At 46.3% G+C, this 14,076-nt stretch overlaps 1 protein-coding gene across 3 annotated transcripts in view; it reads right to left on the reverse strand.

Annotated features, from left to right (window-relative positions):
• LOC106600799 (MAGUK p55 subfamily member 3) overlaps positions 1-14,076 on the reverse strand; it is a 31,776-nt gene that overhangs the window by 3,695 nt on the left and 14,005 nt on the right. Inside the window, exons 3-15 of one of the 3 annotated variants that reach the window (XM_014192479.2) lie at positions 13,941-14,059; positions 11,970-12,047; positions 11,316-11,396; positions 10,457-10,594; positions 10,157-10,238; positions 8,335-8,420; positions 8,065-8,139; positions 6,949-7,145; positions 6,044-6,108; positions 4,435-4,455; positions 2,611-2,652; positions 1,315-1,380; positions 135-296 (exon numbers count right to left, since the gene is read on the reverse strand). In XM_014192479.2, coding sequence (XP_014047954.1) covers positions 135-296; positions 1,315-1,380; positions 2,611-2,652; positions 4,435-4,455; positions 6,044-6,108; positions 6,949-7,145; positions 8,065-8,139; positions 8,335-8,420; positions 10,157-10,238; positions 10,457-10,594; positions 11,316-11,396; positions 11,970-12,047; positions 13,941-14,059 — 1,212 coding nt within the window. The remainder of the gene's footprint in view (positions 1-134; positions 297-1,314; positions 1,381-2,610; positions 2,653-4,434; positions 4,456-6,043; positions 6,109-6,948; positions 7,146-8,064; positions 8,140-8,334; positions 8,421-10,156; positions 10,239-10,456; positions 10,595-11,315; positions 11,397-11,969; positions 12,048-13,940; positions 14,060-14,076) is intronic. The other 2 variants (XM_014192480.2, XM_014192481.2) reach the window with 2 other exon arrangements.

Below are 14,076 nucleotides of genomic sequence, written 5' to 3' on the forward strand. Positions count from 1 at the left end.
GAGATTGGTCTGGTTCTCATGAGGCTACCACACAACTAGAGGGAGTTGCTGTTTGTAGTATTGGCCACTAGAGGGCAGTATCATCAAAGTAGAATGACCACACTGCCGTAGTCATCCTGAAGCTGCTGTCTTACCAATCAGAACCACCAGGCGGGGTCTCTCGTTGGGCCGGTGCTGGTAGCGAGTCACCTCCTCGTAGGTGGCAAAGTCTGGATCGGTGGGGTCGCGGGTGGCCCCTCCTCCGAGGGATCCTGACCGGTCCTTCCGGCTCAGACGGAAACTCCTCCTCAGACCCGCTACGAAGGACAGGCAGGTGGGAGGGGCAGGGAGGCAAAGGGTCAAAATGTCAGATATGATCATCCACGTCAGTGATTTGATACACTGCCTAACACATGCTCTTTCTACATAATTACAACTGTATTCTCGAAGGCATGTTAGATAGCGTTTGCAGTTGTTCTCACTCGGCAATTAGTGTTGTTGACAAACATTTTGAACGCACAATACCAGTATCACATCATATCAGGACATCATGCAAATCAAACCCCAACATAACCATAACATGATTCTTTGTTGGATTATTAGGTGTCGGTTATCGAATAACAAAGAATGTGCAACCCTTGATAATCATGCATTAAAACCCCAGTGAACCGTGTGACCAATACGAATGGTAAACTGGGATCCGTCATTAATCAGTGAGGGATTCTACAGGTTTGACAGCCTGACCCGTGCTTATCTCTAAGGTAAATGGGCTGCCAGCGGCATTGTGAGATATTGACTGAATCTGCTCATTTACAAGCATGTGTCCAACACATATCAATCACATGCAGCTAATATCTGACAAAGGGGTTTGGCAGCTCCACTTTGACTGTGAGAAATAAGCTCTGGGACTGAGAGTGAAGCAAACACTCTTCCGCTATCAATATCAAACTCATGCCTCTCCTTTCTCTTTTTAAAGGAGACTTGGATTCACTCAACGAACAACTATTAATACAACAGCAAGGATAAAAGAGAGAGCTTCTTGCCATGCCAAGGTAAATTAGCCTCGATAGAATTGGAAGGACAATGGTCTGGTTTGTAACACATGTAAGAGGATACAGTACAACGGAGACATGCTGCTTGACAGAGAGCTACAGGAGTGGATCAGGAGGGATAGGGCAGCCTGACTCTGGAGACCACAGTGTCGTGGGAGTGACACACACACGCACGCACGGGCGCACGCACACGCAGACACGCGCACACAGTGTCTCCAGGCCCATGGGTGCCCATCCCCCCTGCCTGCAGGGAATACCTGAGGGAACAAGCCGGTAACAGTACCTGAATAAAATTCCCAGGAAAACACCTGACCACAGGAGGGCGCCACTGCTTTACACTTAGGAGAGACTATAACTGGCGTTAGAGCATCACACAACCCAGCCTCGCGCCTCAGTCTCCACACAGGGTGAAACAAGCAGCAAAACGTGTCTGGTTGGTTGAGTGTGCAATGCGTCCAACGCAGCAGGACCCTCGTGGGGGTGAGGGTAGGAGGGGTGTGCCAGCCATAGCATCAGAGGCAGAGGCAAGAGGGGAGTCTCAGGAGGATCCAAACACTGCTTAGTTTGGGGCAGGGCAAGGGTGCTGGGTTTAGTCTCCATATATAAGGAGTAACCTGATTGGTTGATGTCAGTATTCAGTGTCATTACGAAGGTAAACAATCATGTAGAATAATACAGTTGGTCTTATTGCCATGGGAGGGCAGTGTTTGACTGTCAGCTGTGTTCAGATCCCTCCGTGTGCTCTGCTTTTCATTCCAACAGTTTCTGGGGTATGGGGTGGGGCCTCAAGGTCATGTAGGGGTGAAGGAGGCGAGGGGAGGACAGTGGAAGGAGGGGAGGCCAGTGGGAGGGCAGCAGGGGGCTGAGGATTACGGGAAAAGCATTATATTGTCGTGCCAATGCAATTTCAGTCTGGATGCAAACTGTATTTACCACGGTCGGTAGCTTGAGGGTTAAATCCAATTGATAACACTCATTAGCAAGTAGTAACATTTTTGAATGCCCTGAAATGATTGCTACTCTGGTGTCTGGGGAACTGATACTGATCCGAACATGTGTTAATACTCTGACAGAGACGCATAGGAGTCATGTGTAAGTATCTTCTGGAGATAAAACTGTTTCTAGTCTGGTACTCGCTCTCTATCACACCCTCTTAAGCACTTTTCTCATTACACTAATTAGGCAACGAGACCGTTTTGTTATCGACACCTGAAGGAGTGAGAAACTAAACTCCAATCTTTCGACCCTCCCTCTTTCACATGAAGCTGGAAAAACTGGTGCTGGAATGCACACTCTCTCCTTCAATACTAGTCTTCCCTTTCAAATGAACTGGGATCAGTTCCGTCTCCTCTCAGCATTCTCTCCCCACCTCCTCTCTCTCCACCTCTCTCCTCCCTTCTCCATCACTTCCCACACGGACACTCCAGCCAGTCCCACCCTCAGGACATCCATACATTCCCCAACCCAAAGCGGCATTTCAGTTAGCCAGCAGCACACAGCAAGGTCCTGGCGGACACATAGACATCAGACAGCGAAAGAGGTAAAGGCGGCAAAAGGAGGAAGACGTGCAGGCTCTCACCTATGTACTGTCCATTGAAATAGCCCTCACAATCACAGTCCTCTGTAGGGAGGCAAGCAGGGAGAAGAGGGGGACAGGGGTGAGCGGAGGGTAAGTAACCTGAAGGAAGGATCAGGGGTGGGGAGGGGGGGTACAGAGGGGAGGGGGGGCTGCGGGCTCCGAAGCAGGACAGGCAGGGTCAGGCAGGCGGGCAGAGGGGTGGGCATAGGGTAGGTCACTAAGCCAGCAGGTCAGGACAGGCAGGTTTCAGCAGAACAGGCCCTCAGCCGGAGCCCGCAGCCACTGTGGCAGCCATGATGGGGGAGGTTTGACAGACACCACACAGACACACCGACCACTTCTGGAGGCAGTCGACTGGAAAAGGGAACTGGGTCTCCCTGGCCCACATACATGGCTTTGTGAAATGGACAGTTCACAAAGCTATGGTAGCTAGCATACAAAAACCTGAGCAATTCACAACTCTATAACTGCTGAATTCAATATTTAACTAAGCAAAAAACTAGTTTCAATATCTGATGTCTCTGAAACTCTGGATATGCAACAAAAGTGCTGACAATGGCAGATTCACAACTCAGAGATACTGATTAGAAAATAGCTGACAGAGAAAAACGGGGCAAGTAGAAAAGACGACAGCAGAGAAGGGAGAGGGAGAAAGAGAAATCCTCTGCAAGGAGAAGAACAGGTAGCCAAGACACAGTAGAGGAGACGAAGAGGATAGAAAACTGCAGTAGACAGAAGAAGATGAATTACAGAGGAGAAGAACGAAAGAGAGAACAAAAGAATAGAAGCTGATGATGATGGAGGGGATGGGTCATTGCTATTTTTAAGTGATTGGCTGTGCTTTCCAGTCTGCAGGCCTGCCTTAGCATCACACACATACAATAAGGTATGGGCTCTCAAAATATGGGCTCTTTAAGCATTGCCATAATATGCTTTATGTAATATTCTTATAAGGTAGGGTGGGAGCTGGTCCACGACTTAGAAAGTGAGTACCTTATGAAGGTTGGGGTGCACACCAGAACATTTCTGAGTTAAAATGCAAAAAAAATCTTGGAAAGTTAGATTTTTTTGTAGTGTGTCCAGTCCGTTATTAGAACACACGCACGTACTTACACACACACACACCCTGCAATCGCGGTGAATCTCTATTCTGGTCTCGTAGGCTGCCTACAGTGGGGGAGGATTTAAGCTGGAAGCAGAGCAGTACAAGACCCATGGGGTCTCATCCACCCCCGCAGCACGCGCACACACACACACACACACACACACACACACACACACACACACACACACACACACACACACACACACACACACACACACACACACACACACACACACACACACACACACACACACACACACACACACACACACACACACACACACACACACACACACACACACACACACACACACACACACACACCCCAAAAGAAAGAGAGACGGCTGAGAGCTTTGATGCCTCTACTAATATACCTTCTAGTAGGAGCCTGCAAGCAGACAGTGACCGTCCTCTCATAGTCATACCAAGGAGTTTCAAAACACGGAACGCAAATAGTCAAATGGAAGTCATGTGAAATCTAAGAGTAATGAACGGTCACCACATGTCCATGTATCTGATTATGCCTAATTGCGGATGGTTACTAGTATGTCCATGTGGAGTAATGTCCTGTCTAATCACTGACAGCGGCGATGAAACTAGTGGCACACTGCCCTCATTCCCTGATCATGGTTATGTGTGAGTGAGGGAGACAGACTGAGAGAGAGAGAGAGAGAGACAGAGAGAGAGGATTGCAGGCATCTCTGTACCAGTATACCCACCTTTGTCACATCCCTGGTCATCTGAGGTAAGCAGTGAGGAAAAAGAGGATGAGGAGACATTTTTGACAAACAGTTACTCAAAAATAAATAAACAACGGGCAATGGGATGGGGCATTGGTGTTATCTCCTCTCTCAATTCTTTGTCTGATATTCACAAACTCTAACATATACTTTTTTTCTATCAGGCGAGTCGTTGGAGAATGAGAGAAAAACGAGCGAGAGAGAGAGAGATGGGAATTATAGATTTTAAAATGCACAAACTGTCTCAGTCTCAGTCTCTGTTCTATGACGTCATCGAGGGGTCGAGCCTCTGACCCACATTAAAAAGGCAACCTCAGGAGCTTCACTAGGGGCATGGGAATTAATCAAAGAGAGAGGCAAAGAGAGAGAGAGAGAGAGAGAGAGAGAGAGAGAGAGAGAACGAGAGAGAGAGAGAGAGAGAGAGAGAGAAAGGGAGAGAAAAGAGAGAGAGAGGTAGAGAGGTAGAGAGAGAGAGATAAAAGAGAGAGAGAGGTAGAGAGATAGAGAGCGAGAGAGAGAGAGAGTAGAAGAGATAAAATAGAGAGAGAGGGTAGAGAGAGAGAGAGAAAGGGAGAGAAAAGAGAGAGAGAGGTAGAGAGGTAGAGAGAGAGAGAGAGTGAGAGAGAGAGAGAAAAGAGAGAGAGGTAGAGAGAGAGAGAGAGAGAGAGAGAAGAGACATGGGCCTCCATGCTAGCTGACATATTGCTAAGCTCTTGTTGTCTCCCTGGGGCTCAGACCTAATCGGATTGCCTGTGGATTATGGACCACGAAGCGCCACCGCTCGCATTAAACACTCACCTGGCCACTTCTATTCAGACATACCCAGTACTATTACCCCACAACACAGAGCAGGAGAGAGCCAGATTGGACAAAATGAACATTGTTACACACTCATCCTGTTAATTGGTTCTAGTCTGTTGTCTGTCTCTCACTATAGAGATATAGTTTGTGCTCACCGGCCAGATGGACCAGACATGAAAGATTAATTCATATCTTTGTGATCCCTCCCTCTCTTCTCCCCCCTCCCAAAGCCGTCTCTCACTTTTGTTTCTATTTGTCCCTCTCTCTCTCTCTCTCTCTCTCTCTCTCTCTCTCTCTCTCATCCCTTTTCAAAACACATTCTCATGACAGCAGAGAATACGCAGTCAATACTAATACTCCCGAGGACACCAATTACCAGCAAGAAAGGTAAATAAATGTCAACATAAACACATTTGGTGGTTAAAGCTACGTCTAATGAAAAATAACATGAACCATCACTGACAAATAAGTTATACTTCAAAAGATATCCTTCAGCTTCAGTTTGATATTGGTTACAACAGCGAACATGTTTCTGTATATCTGCACACTCTTCGAAAAAAAGGTTCCAAAAGAGTTCTTTGTCCCCATAAGAGAACTCTTTTTGGTTCCAGGTAGAACCCTTTTTGGTTCCAGGTAGAACCCTTTTGGGTTCCATGTAGAACCCTCTGTAGAAATTGTTTTTCATGGAATCCAAAAGGGTTCTACCTGCAACCATAAAGGGTTCTCCTATGGGGACAGCCGAAGAACCCTTTAAGGTTCTAGATAGCACCTTTTTGCGGAAACTTACAGGTAGGATTTTTAGGGGATTTAGGGTTCGGAAGTGTTCCCATTTTTATCCGGTAAGCCAGCCGTCTGAGAAAATGCACAGAGGAGGAAAGAAAGGGAGAAGAAATAAGAGAGAGAGAGGAGGGGGGAGAAAGAGAGGGACCATGACAGTGTCAGACAGATAAACGGAGGTAGGAGGAAGAGAGGCAGTGAAGGAGGGAGGCAAAGAGATTGAAAGAGGAGATTAGAACATGAGAGAGACAGAGAGATATAACACATACTGACCCCTGCCTCGTATGTGTTATCAGTGAAAGGAGTAAAGCTAGTATGAGAGATGAATTAAACCCATGGCTTGGCTGAGGTTCCCTCTCTGTATTTCAGCCACCATGATTAATCCTACACGGTGTGCGTGTTTGAGTGTGTGTGTCTGCAATCAGGCTGCAGCCGCTGGTATTGCTCCCCCCTGCTTAGCTAAGATGAATACAGAGTGGGCAGTGGGTTGGGGCTTGGGTGTGTTCATACCCCCAATGCAGAGCACCCCCACACGTTTACATATTCATCCTATTGAGGGATTATGACACTGACAAAATGGAGTGTTCCCTTTCAAGCCTATATTTAGATCCATGTGTTAAGATCCAAGCGGTTCTGATACTTGATTTAAAAACACATTTGACCCCTGAAAGTGGAGCACATGAATATGGAACAGATAGAGACAGCTCTATGGCGATATCTGCACTGTTCTGAAAGCAATTCAGTCCACATACTGCACATAATATAAGAGTCCTACAGTATATGCATAAGAGGCATAATGTGACACAGTACAGGACAACCACTAGGCTTGATCGGATCATTTTCATATTGTATTTAGACTCTTCTCTGAGCTATGAGCTAACACCTGTCCATGGACCTCTCTGCCTATGAGCTCACCTCTCCTGGAAGAGTTTGGAGGGGATGAGTCCAGCACGGAGGTTGCTGTCGCCCACCCGTTTGGCCTGCCACCAGGTGGGGTCGTCCTGGGTTACCACCTGCAGGATGTCACCTCGCTTGAAGGGAAGTCCCGCCTCCTGACAGGGCGTGGCCTTGTCATCAGCAGGGATGTAGTCAAACAGGGCCCTCATGTAGACCTGAGAGATCACACACACACACACACGCACGCGCGCACACACACACGCACACACACCTGTTAAACCATCTCAGAAATACATATGGTATGTATAGAAAATAATTGACAGATCACCTCAAACTAGAGAGAGGGAAAGTGATGCGTTTGAAAAAAGATTTCAGAATGACAGTCTATCTGTGCATTTTTCTGTGTGTGTGCATGAACAACATGCGTACAACACAGAAAAAAAATGTATGAAATTGTATGAAATGTATGCATTCACTACTGTAATTCGCTCTGGATAAGAGCGTCTGCTAAATGACTAAAATGTAAATGTAAGACGATTCTGTACTTCCAACTTTGTGGCAACTGTTTAGGGAAGGCCCTTTCATGTTTAAGAATGACAATGCCCCGTGCAAAAAGCAAGGGCCATACAGAAATGATTTGTCGAGATTGGTGTGGAAGAACTTGACTGGCCTGCACAGAGCCCTAACCTCAACCTCATCACACACCTTTAGGATGAATTACAACTCTGACTGCAAGCCAGGCCCAATCATCCAAAATCAGTGCCCGACCTCACTAATTCTCTTGTCCCTACAGCAATGTTCCAACATCTAGTGGAAAGCCTTCCCAGAAGTGTGAAGGCTGTTATAGCAGCAACTCCATATTAATGCCCATGATTTTGAAATGAGATGTTCGACGAGCAGGTGTCCACATACATTTGGTCATGTAGTGTATTTGAAACATGTCTTAAATTACACCTACACATCTCAATGCATGTTGGCACAAACTGTTTTATTCATCTGCCACTGACTCTGCTGCTGTATGTGTGAGCCTGAACCATGGCTGTTCAGTATTCTGACCCTTCCTCCATTCCAGAGCAGCTGTGTCTGTGTTTGACTGTACTGAGTTTGCCCAGACAGTTGTGTTGTGATCCTCACCTTGCTCTCCTTCAGATGGTCCTCCTCCTTAATGGCTGGGATTATCTTCAGGGTGATGGAGCCCTGAGACTGGGACTGAATGGCAACACACAGAGAGGGGCAGGATGTTAGCTTCACAGAAATACAATTTGAACACAATTTCAACTCCTGTATCTTCGCAGCAGAGTTGATACTGCATGTATTGCTTACATCAATCAAAGGAAAACAGTGCTGTTGGTGCTAGTGGTCTAAAATAATAGGAAGACATAAAGTACTCTACTCTAGTCTCACCAGAAGCTGACTGATCTCATCAGGTCTCTTGTGAATGATGGAGATGCCGTTGACTTCCCGTAGCTCGTCTCCTACATGGACCAGTCCTGGATGGAGGGGAGGAGGTGGTGAGGCGAGACAACAGGCGAGCTGTAGTAGAGATCTATGCCTGGGTTCCAAATGGCACCCTATTCCCTATATAGTGCACTCCTTTTTGACCGGGGCCTGTAGAATCTGGTCAAAAGTAGTGGACTGTATAGGGATTAGGGTGCCGTTTGGGTTGCACACCATATCGTGTATCGAGGAGATCTTGCACAGCACTGTATCAGTAGCAGGTGTACTATATCTATCATACCGCTATTAACTGGGATGAGATATGGACAATAAGGCTTGGGAGTGGTGGTATCACTCTCCTCAGTCATGATCTACTGCAGTCACATCTCAAACCTGACAAAGGGGGATGAGTGATAGGATCAATTAATCTCATCACTGCTCAGAGAGGGAGAGAGGAAGAGAGGGCAGAAAGGGAGAGAGGGAGGGAGGGCAGAGAGGGAGAAGGGGAGAGAGGGAGGGAGAGCAGAGAGGGAGAAGGGGAGAGAGGGAGGGAGAGCAGAGAGGGCAGAAAGGGAGAGAGGGAGGGAGGGCAGAGAGGGCAGAAAGGGAGAGAGGGAGGGAGGGCAGAGAGGGAGAAGGGGAGAGAGGGAGGGAGAGCAGAGAGGGAGAAGGGGAGAGAGGGAGGGAGAGCAGAGAGGGCAGAAAGGGAGAGAGGGAGGGAGGGCAGAGAGGGCAGAAAGGGAGAGAGGGAGGGAGGGCAGAGAGGGAGAAGGGGAGAGGGAGGGAGAGCAGAGAGGGCAGAAAGGGAGAGAGGGAGGGAGGGCAGAGAGGGAGAAGGGGAGAGAGGGAGGGAGAGCAGAGAGGGAGAAGGGGAGAGAGGGAGGGCAGAGAGGGAGAAAGGGAGAGAGGGAGAGAGGAAGAGAGGGCAGAAAGGGAGAGAGGATTTGAGGGCAGAGAGGGAGAAGGGGAGAGAGGGAGGGCAGAGGGAGAAAGGGAGAGAGGGAGAGAGGAAGAGAGGGCAGAAAGGAGAGAGGGAGGGAGGGCAGAGAGGGAGAAGGGGAGAGAGGGTGGGAGGGCAGAGAGGGAGAAAGGGAGAGAGGAGGAGAGGGATGATATGAAGAAACAGACAAACACATAATGTACAGTACAGAGAAACAAACAGATGGTAATGACCCTTTTTTATTGACACTACCCCCCCCCCCCACACACACCAAACATATTAAAGACACGCACGTCTCCCTCCCAATGTGCAGATGGTATTTCCATGGTAACAGTAGCGGTCAGCTCGTTGGAGAGAGTGTGTAATGTGTGATATGTGATTGGCTCTCAGGGGAAAGACAGCTTCAAACAGCCTGATAACCACAGAGATTCTCATCTGTCTGTCTGTCTACCACCGTTTCTCTCTCGCTATGCTGCTGCTTTAATCTCTGCAGCATCTCAGAATCATTAGTGGAGGATTCTCCCAGCTGTAGCTTCTATACAGGATGTTACCATTAACATGTATATCTACTGACATACTTTAGGCTACAGTATACCGCTGCATGGAAGGCCATATATGTTTAGACTTCTGATTATTTGTCTAAGTTACATCGTCTCGGTTAGCCTTCAGACATATTATGTCTGGGAATTTTATCTGAGCAGTCCATAGATCTCATTTGACAGACCAACAAAAACTCCCTGTCTTGTCTGTGCAAGTTCCAGAGGAAGGGGATGATGAATCAAGACGTATCAGACAGTATGGGTTAAGACCAGACACAGCGAGGGTACAGGATGGGACTGAATCACTCACCACTCCGGTCTGCAGCCCCGCCCCTCATGATGCGGGCCACGATCACAGACCCTGTGGTCTCATCCCGTCTGATGGTGGCCCCCTGGGAACAGAGAGAGATGGACGTTTCCTCCTCCCGGGATTGTATCCTCATTCTTCCCATCTCTTTTCTCTTATTTTATTTGTTTCTTTACAATCAATCACTCAACACAGCACCAGTCCCACTTCCCACTTCCATATATATCCCCTCATCCTCTCATCCTCTACCATTTTATCTCTTTCCCCCATCCCCCTGTCATCCTCTATGTCACAATGGCTCACCAGTGGTTCCTTGTTCTTGACCAGTCTGACGATCTTCACTGACTCCTCCTCCAGCTCGTCCTCGAAGTCGTCAGGCAGCGGTGGCAACACGGGGTCAAAGTTCTTCTGAGCAACCGTGTCATGAACAGATAAAACTGCCTGATGAGAGATAGCAGAGAGAGAGGGATTAATGTTAGAATTGCAGAACTGCTTTCTGGGCAGTGGTGTAAAGTAACGTACTACTTAAGTAGTTTTTTGGGGTATCTGTATTTTAATACATTCATAAAGAAAATGATGTACTTTTTACTCCATACATTTTCCCTGACATCCAAAAGTACTCGTTACAGTTTGAATGCTTAGCAGGACAGGTAAACGTTCACACACTTCTCAAGAGAACCTCCCTGGTCATCCCTACCGCTTCTGAGCTAGGGGACTCACTAAACACATGCTTCGTTTGTTATGTCTGAGTCTGAGTTGGAGCGTGTCCCTGGCTATCTGTAACTTTAAAAAAAATAGAAAATATGGCCTTCTGCTTTGCTTAATATAAGGAATTTGAAATTATTTATACTACTACTTTTGATACTTAAGTACATTTAAAACCAAATACTTTTAGACTTTTACTCAAGTAATATTTTACTGGTAGACTTTCACTTTTACTTGAGTCATTTTCTATTAAGGCGTCTTTACTTTTACTCAAGTATGACAATTGGGTACTTTTTCCACCACTGATTCTGAGTATACCAAATATTAGGAACACCTTTGAATACTCAGTGTACATAGAGATTGACATAGATCGAGCTATCCAATACAAATGGATGCATGAATAGCCACCCCACCTTCCATAACCAGGTCTCTCTGTGTGTATGGGTGTTTTGTTTACCTTGAGATGGGGGGACGTCAACAGCTGTAGGAGTTCCTTCTCCTCAACACTCATTGGTCCACTCTGCAGCTCCTCTGCCACCTGCCAATCACAACAGTGCTGTCAGTCAGACCATGACCTCTGACCTGGAATAAACCTGTGTGTCCAACAGTGTGGGCTTGGGATATAACTGAAAAATGTAGCAGATATATACTGAAAGTGTAGCAGACTGTTAGCAGTAATAGTCTAGAATAGAATCAACAAATATAGATATATGCTGTAGAGTTGTACGGCTGTTGCCTAAAGCAGCAATATACAGTGTGGGCTTGCACACACAAATACACACACAGGAGAATAAGCAGCCAGGACTTATGGCTCAGCACTTTTCCACTTAACTGGCATGAGGAGAGAGAGGAGAGGCAGGATGTGGAGAGAGTTTCATTAGTGTTGAGATGAATCAGCACTTTCAGACCACAACACATTACCATACTGTAACTCTATAAATCTCCATACCTTACTACCTGCATCTACCGCTCCTCTGTCTCAGCAAACACACTGGGACTGACTCTATTAGACGGGTGCTTCACACTTCGGCAGTGTGTGTGGTGTGTGTGTTCCTTGTTTGTGTGTGTGTCTGGGTGTGTGCGTTGTTGTTGTTGTTGTTGTTGAACTTACATCCTCAGCCAAAGAGGCGGCGCTGTGAAGGACAGGGGTAGGACTCTGGCGCTCGTACTGTCTCAGCTTCTCATGGATCTGCAACACGTAGCCAATCACCGGAGAGGTCAGGGAGGTCAAACACACACACACACACACACACACACACACACACACACACACACACACACACACACATACACACATATACAAATTAAACAACATAAGTGTACCATAAATTCCATTAACATTGGCAACATTGCCACCCAGCATGGGCCCAACTTTCACTGGGAATGGGGGGGGGGCATGCCTCCCCAAAATTCTGAATTTGCATTTTTGTCCTCCCAGTGATACAAAGCGAGGCATGTGATACAAAGCGGATAAAATGGATAAAATAAATACTGTATATATATATATATAGTACCAGTCAAAAGTTTGGACACACCTACTCATTCAAGGGTTTTTCTTTATTTTGCCTATGTTCTACATTGTAGAATAATAGTGAAGACATCAGAACTATGAAATAACACATATGAAATCATGTAGTGACCAAAAAAGTGTTAAACAAATCAAAATATATTTTATATTTGAGATTCTTCAAAGTAGCCACACTTTGCCTTGATAACAGCTTTGCACACTCTTGGCATTCTCTCAACCAATTTCATGAGGTAGTCACCTGGAATGCATTTCTATTAACATTTCTTTCCTTCTTAATGCGTTTGAGCCAATCGGTTGTGTTGTGACAGACGATAGCCCTATTTGGTAAAAGACCAAGTCCGCATTATGGCAAGAACAGCTCAAATATTCAAAGAGAAACAACAGTCCATCATTACTTTAAGACATGAAGGTCAGTCAATGCAGTCGCAAAAACCATCAAGATGAAACTGGCTCTTATGAGGACCGCCACAGGAAAGGAAGACCCAGAGAATAAGTTAATTAGAGTTAACTGCACCTCAGATTGCAGCCCAAATAAATGCTTCACAGAGTTCAAGTAACAGACACATCTCAACATCAACTGTTCAGAGGAGACTGCGTGAATCAGGCCTTCATGGTAGAATTGTTGCAAAGAAACCACTACTAAAGGACACCAATAAGAAGAAGAGACTTGCTTGGTCCAAGAAACACGAGCAATGGACATTAGACCGGTGGAAATCTGTCCTTTGGTCCGATGAGTCCAAATTTGAGATTTTTGGTTCCAACTTTGTGAGACGCAGAGTAGGTGAACGGATGATCTCCACATGTGTGGTTCCCACCGTGAAGCATGGAGGAGGAGGTGTGATGGTGTGGTGCTTTGCTTGTGACACTGTCAGTGATTTATTTATAATTCAAGGTACATTTAACCAGCATGGCTACCACAGCATTCTGCAGTGATACGCCATCATATCTGGTTTCCGCTTAGTGGGACATTTTTTTTTCAACAGGACAATCACCCTAAACACACCTCCAGGCTGTGTAAGGGCTATTTGACCAAGAGGTAGAGTGGTGGAGTGCTGCATCAGATGACTCGGCCTCCACAATCACCCGACCTCAACCCAATTGAGATGGTTTTGGATGAGTTGGACTGCAGAGTGAAGGAAAAGCAGCCAACAAGTGCTCAGCATATGTGGGAACTCCTTCAAGACTGTTGGAAAGAATTCTTCATGAAGCTGGTTGAGAGAATGCTAAGAGTGTGCAAAGCAGTCATCAAGGCAAAGGGTGGCTACCTTGAAGAATCTATATCTAATATAAAATATATTTTGATTTGTTTAACACTTTTCTGGTTACTACATGATTCCATATGTGTTATTTCATAGTTTTGATGTCCTCAATATTATTCTACAATGTAGAAAACAGTTAAAATAAAGAAAAACTCTTGAATGAGTAGGTGTGTTCAAACTTTTGACTGGTACTGTATATATATATATATATATATATATATATATATAGTTATAGTTATGACCCCCACACTTCTAAAACCAACATTTTGCCCCTGCCACCCAGTCTCATGTGTACCTTCATTAGGTAGCCCAGGCTCTTCTCACTGAAGACGTCTTTGAGGAAGACCATGTCCTCCTTGTGGTTGGCATCAGGACGCAGCTGGGACGTCAGCAGGGCCAGAGTCTCGTGCAGGCCTGTGGAGAGGAGGGAG

Source organism: Salmo salar, chromosome ssa03 (assembly GCF_905237065.1).
Source record: "Salmo salar chromosome ssa03, Ssal_v3.1, whole genome shotgun sequence".
Classification (NCBI taxonomy): Eukaryota; Metazoa; Chordata; class Actinopteri; order Salmoniformes; family Salmonidae; genus Salmo; species Salmo salar.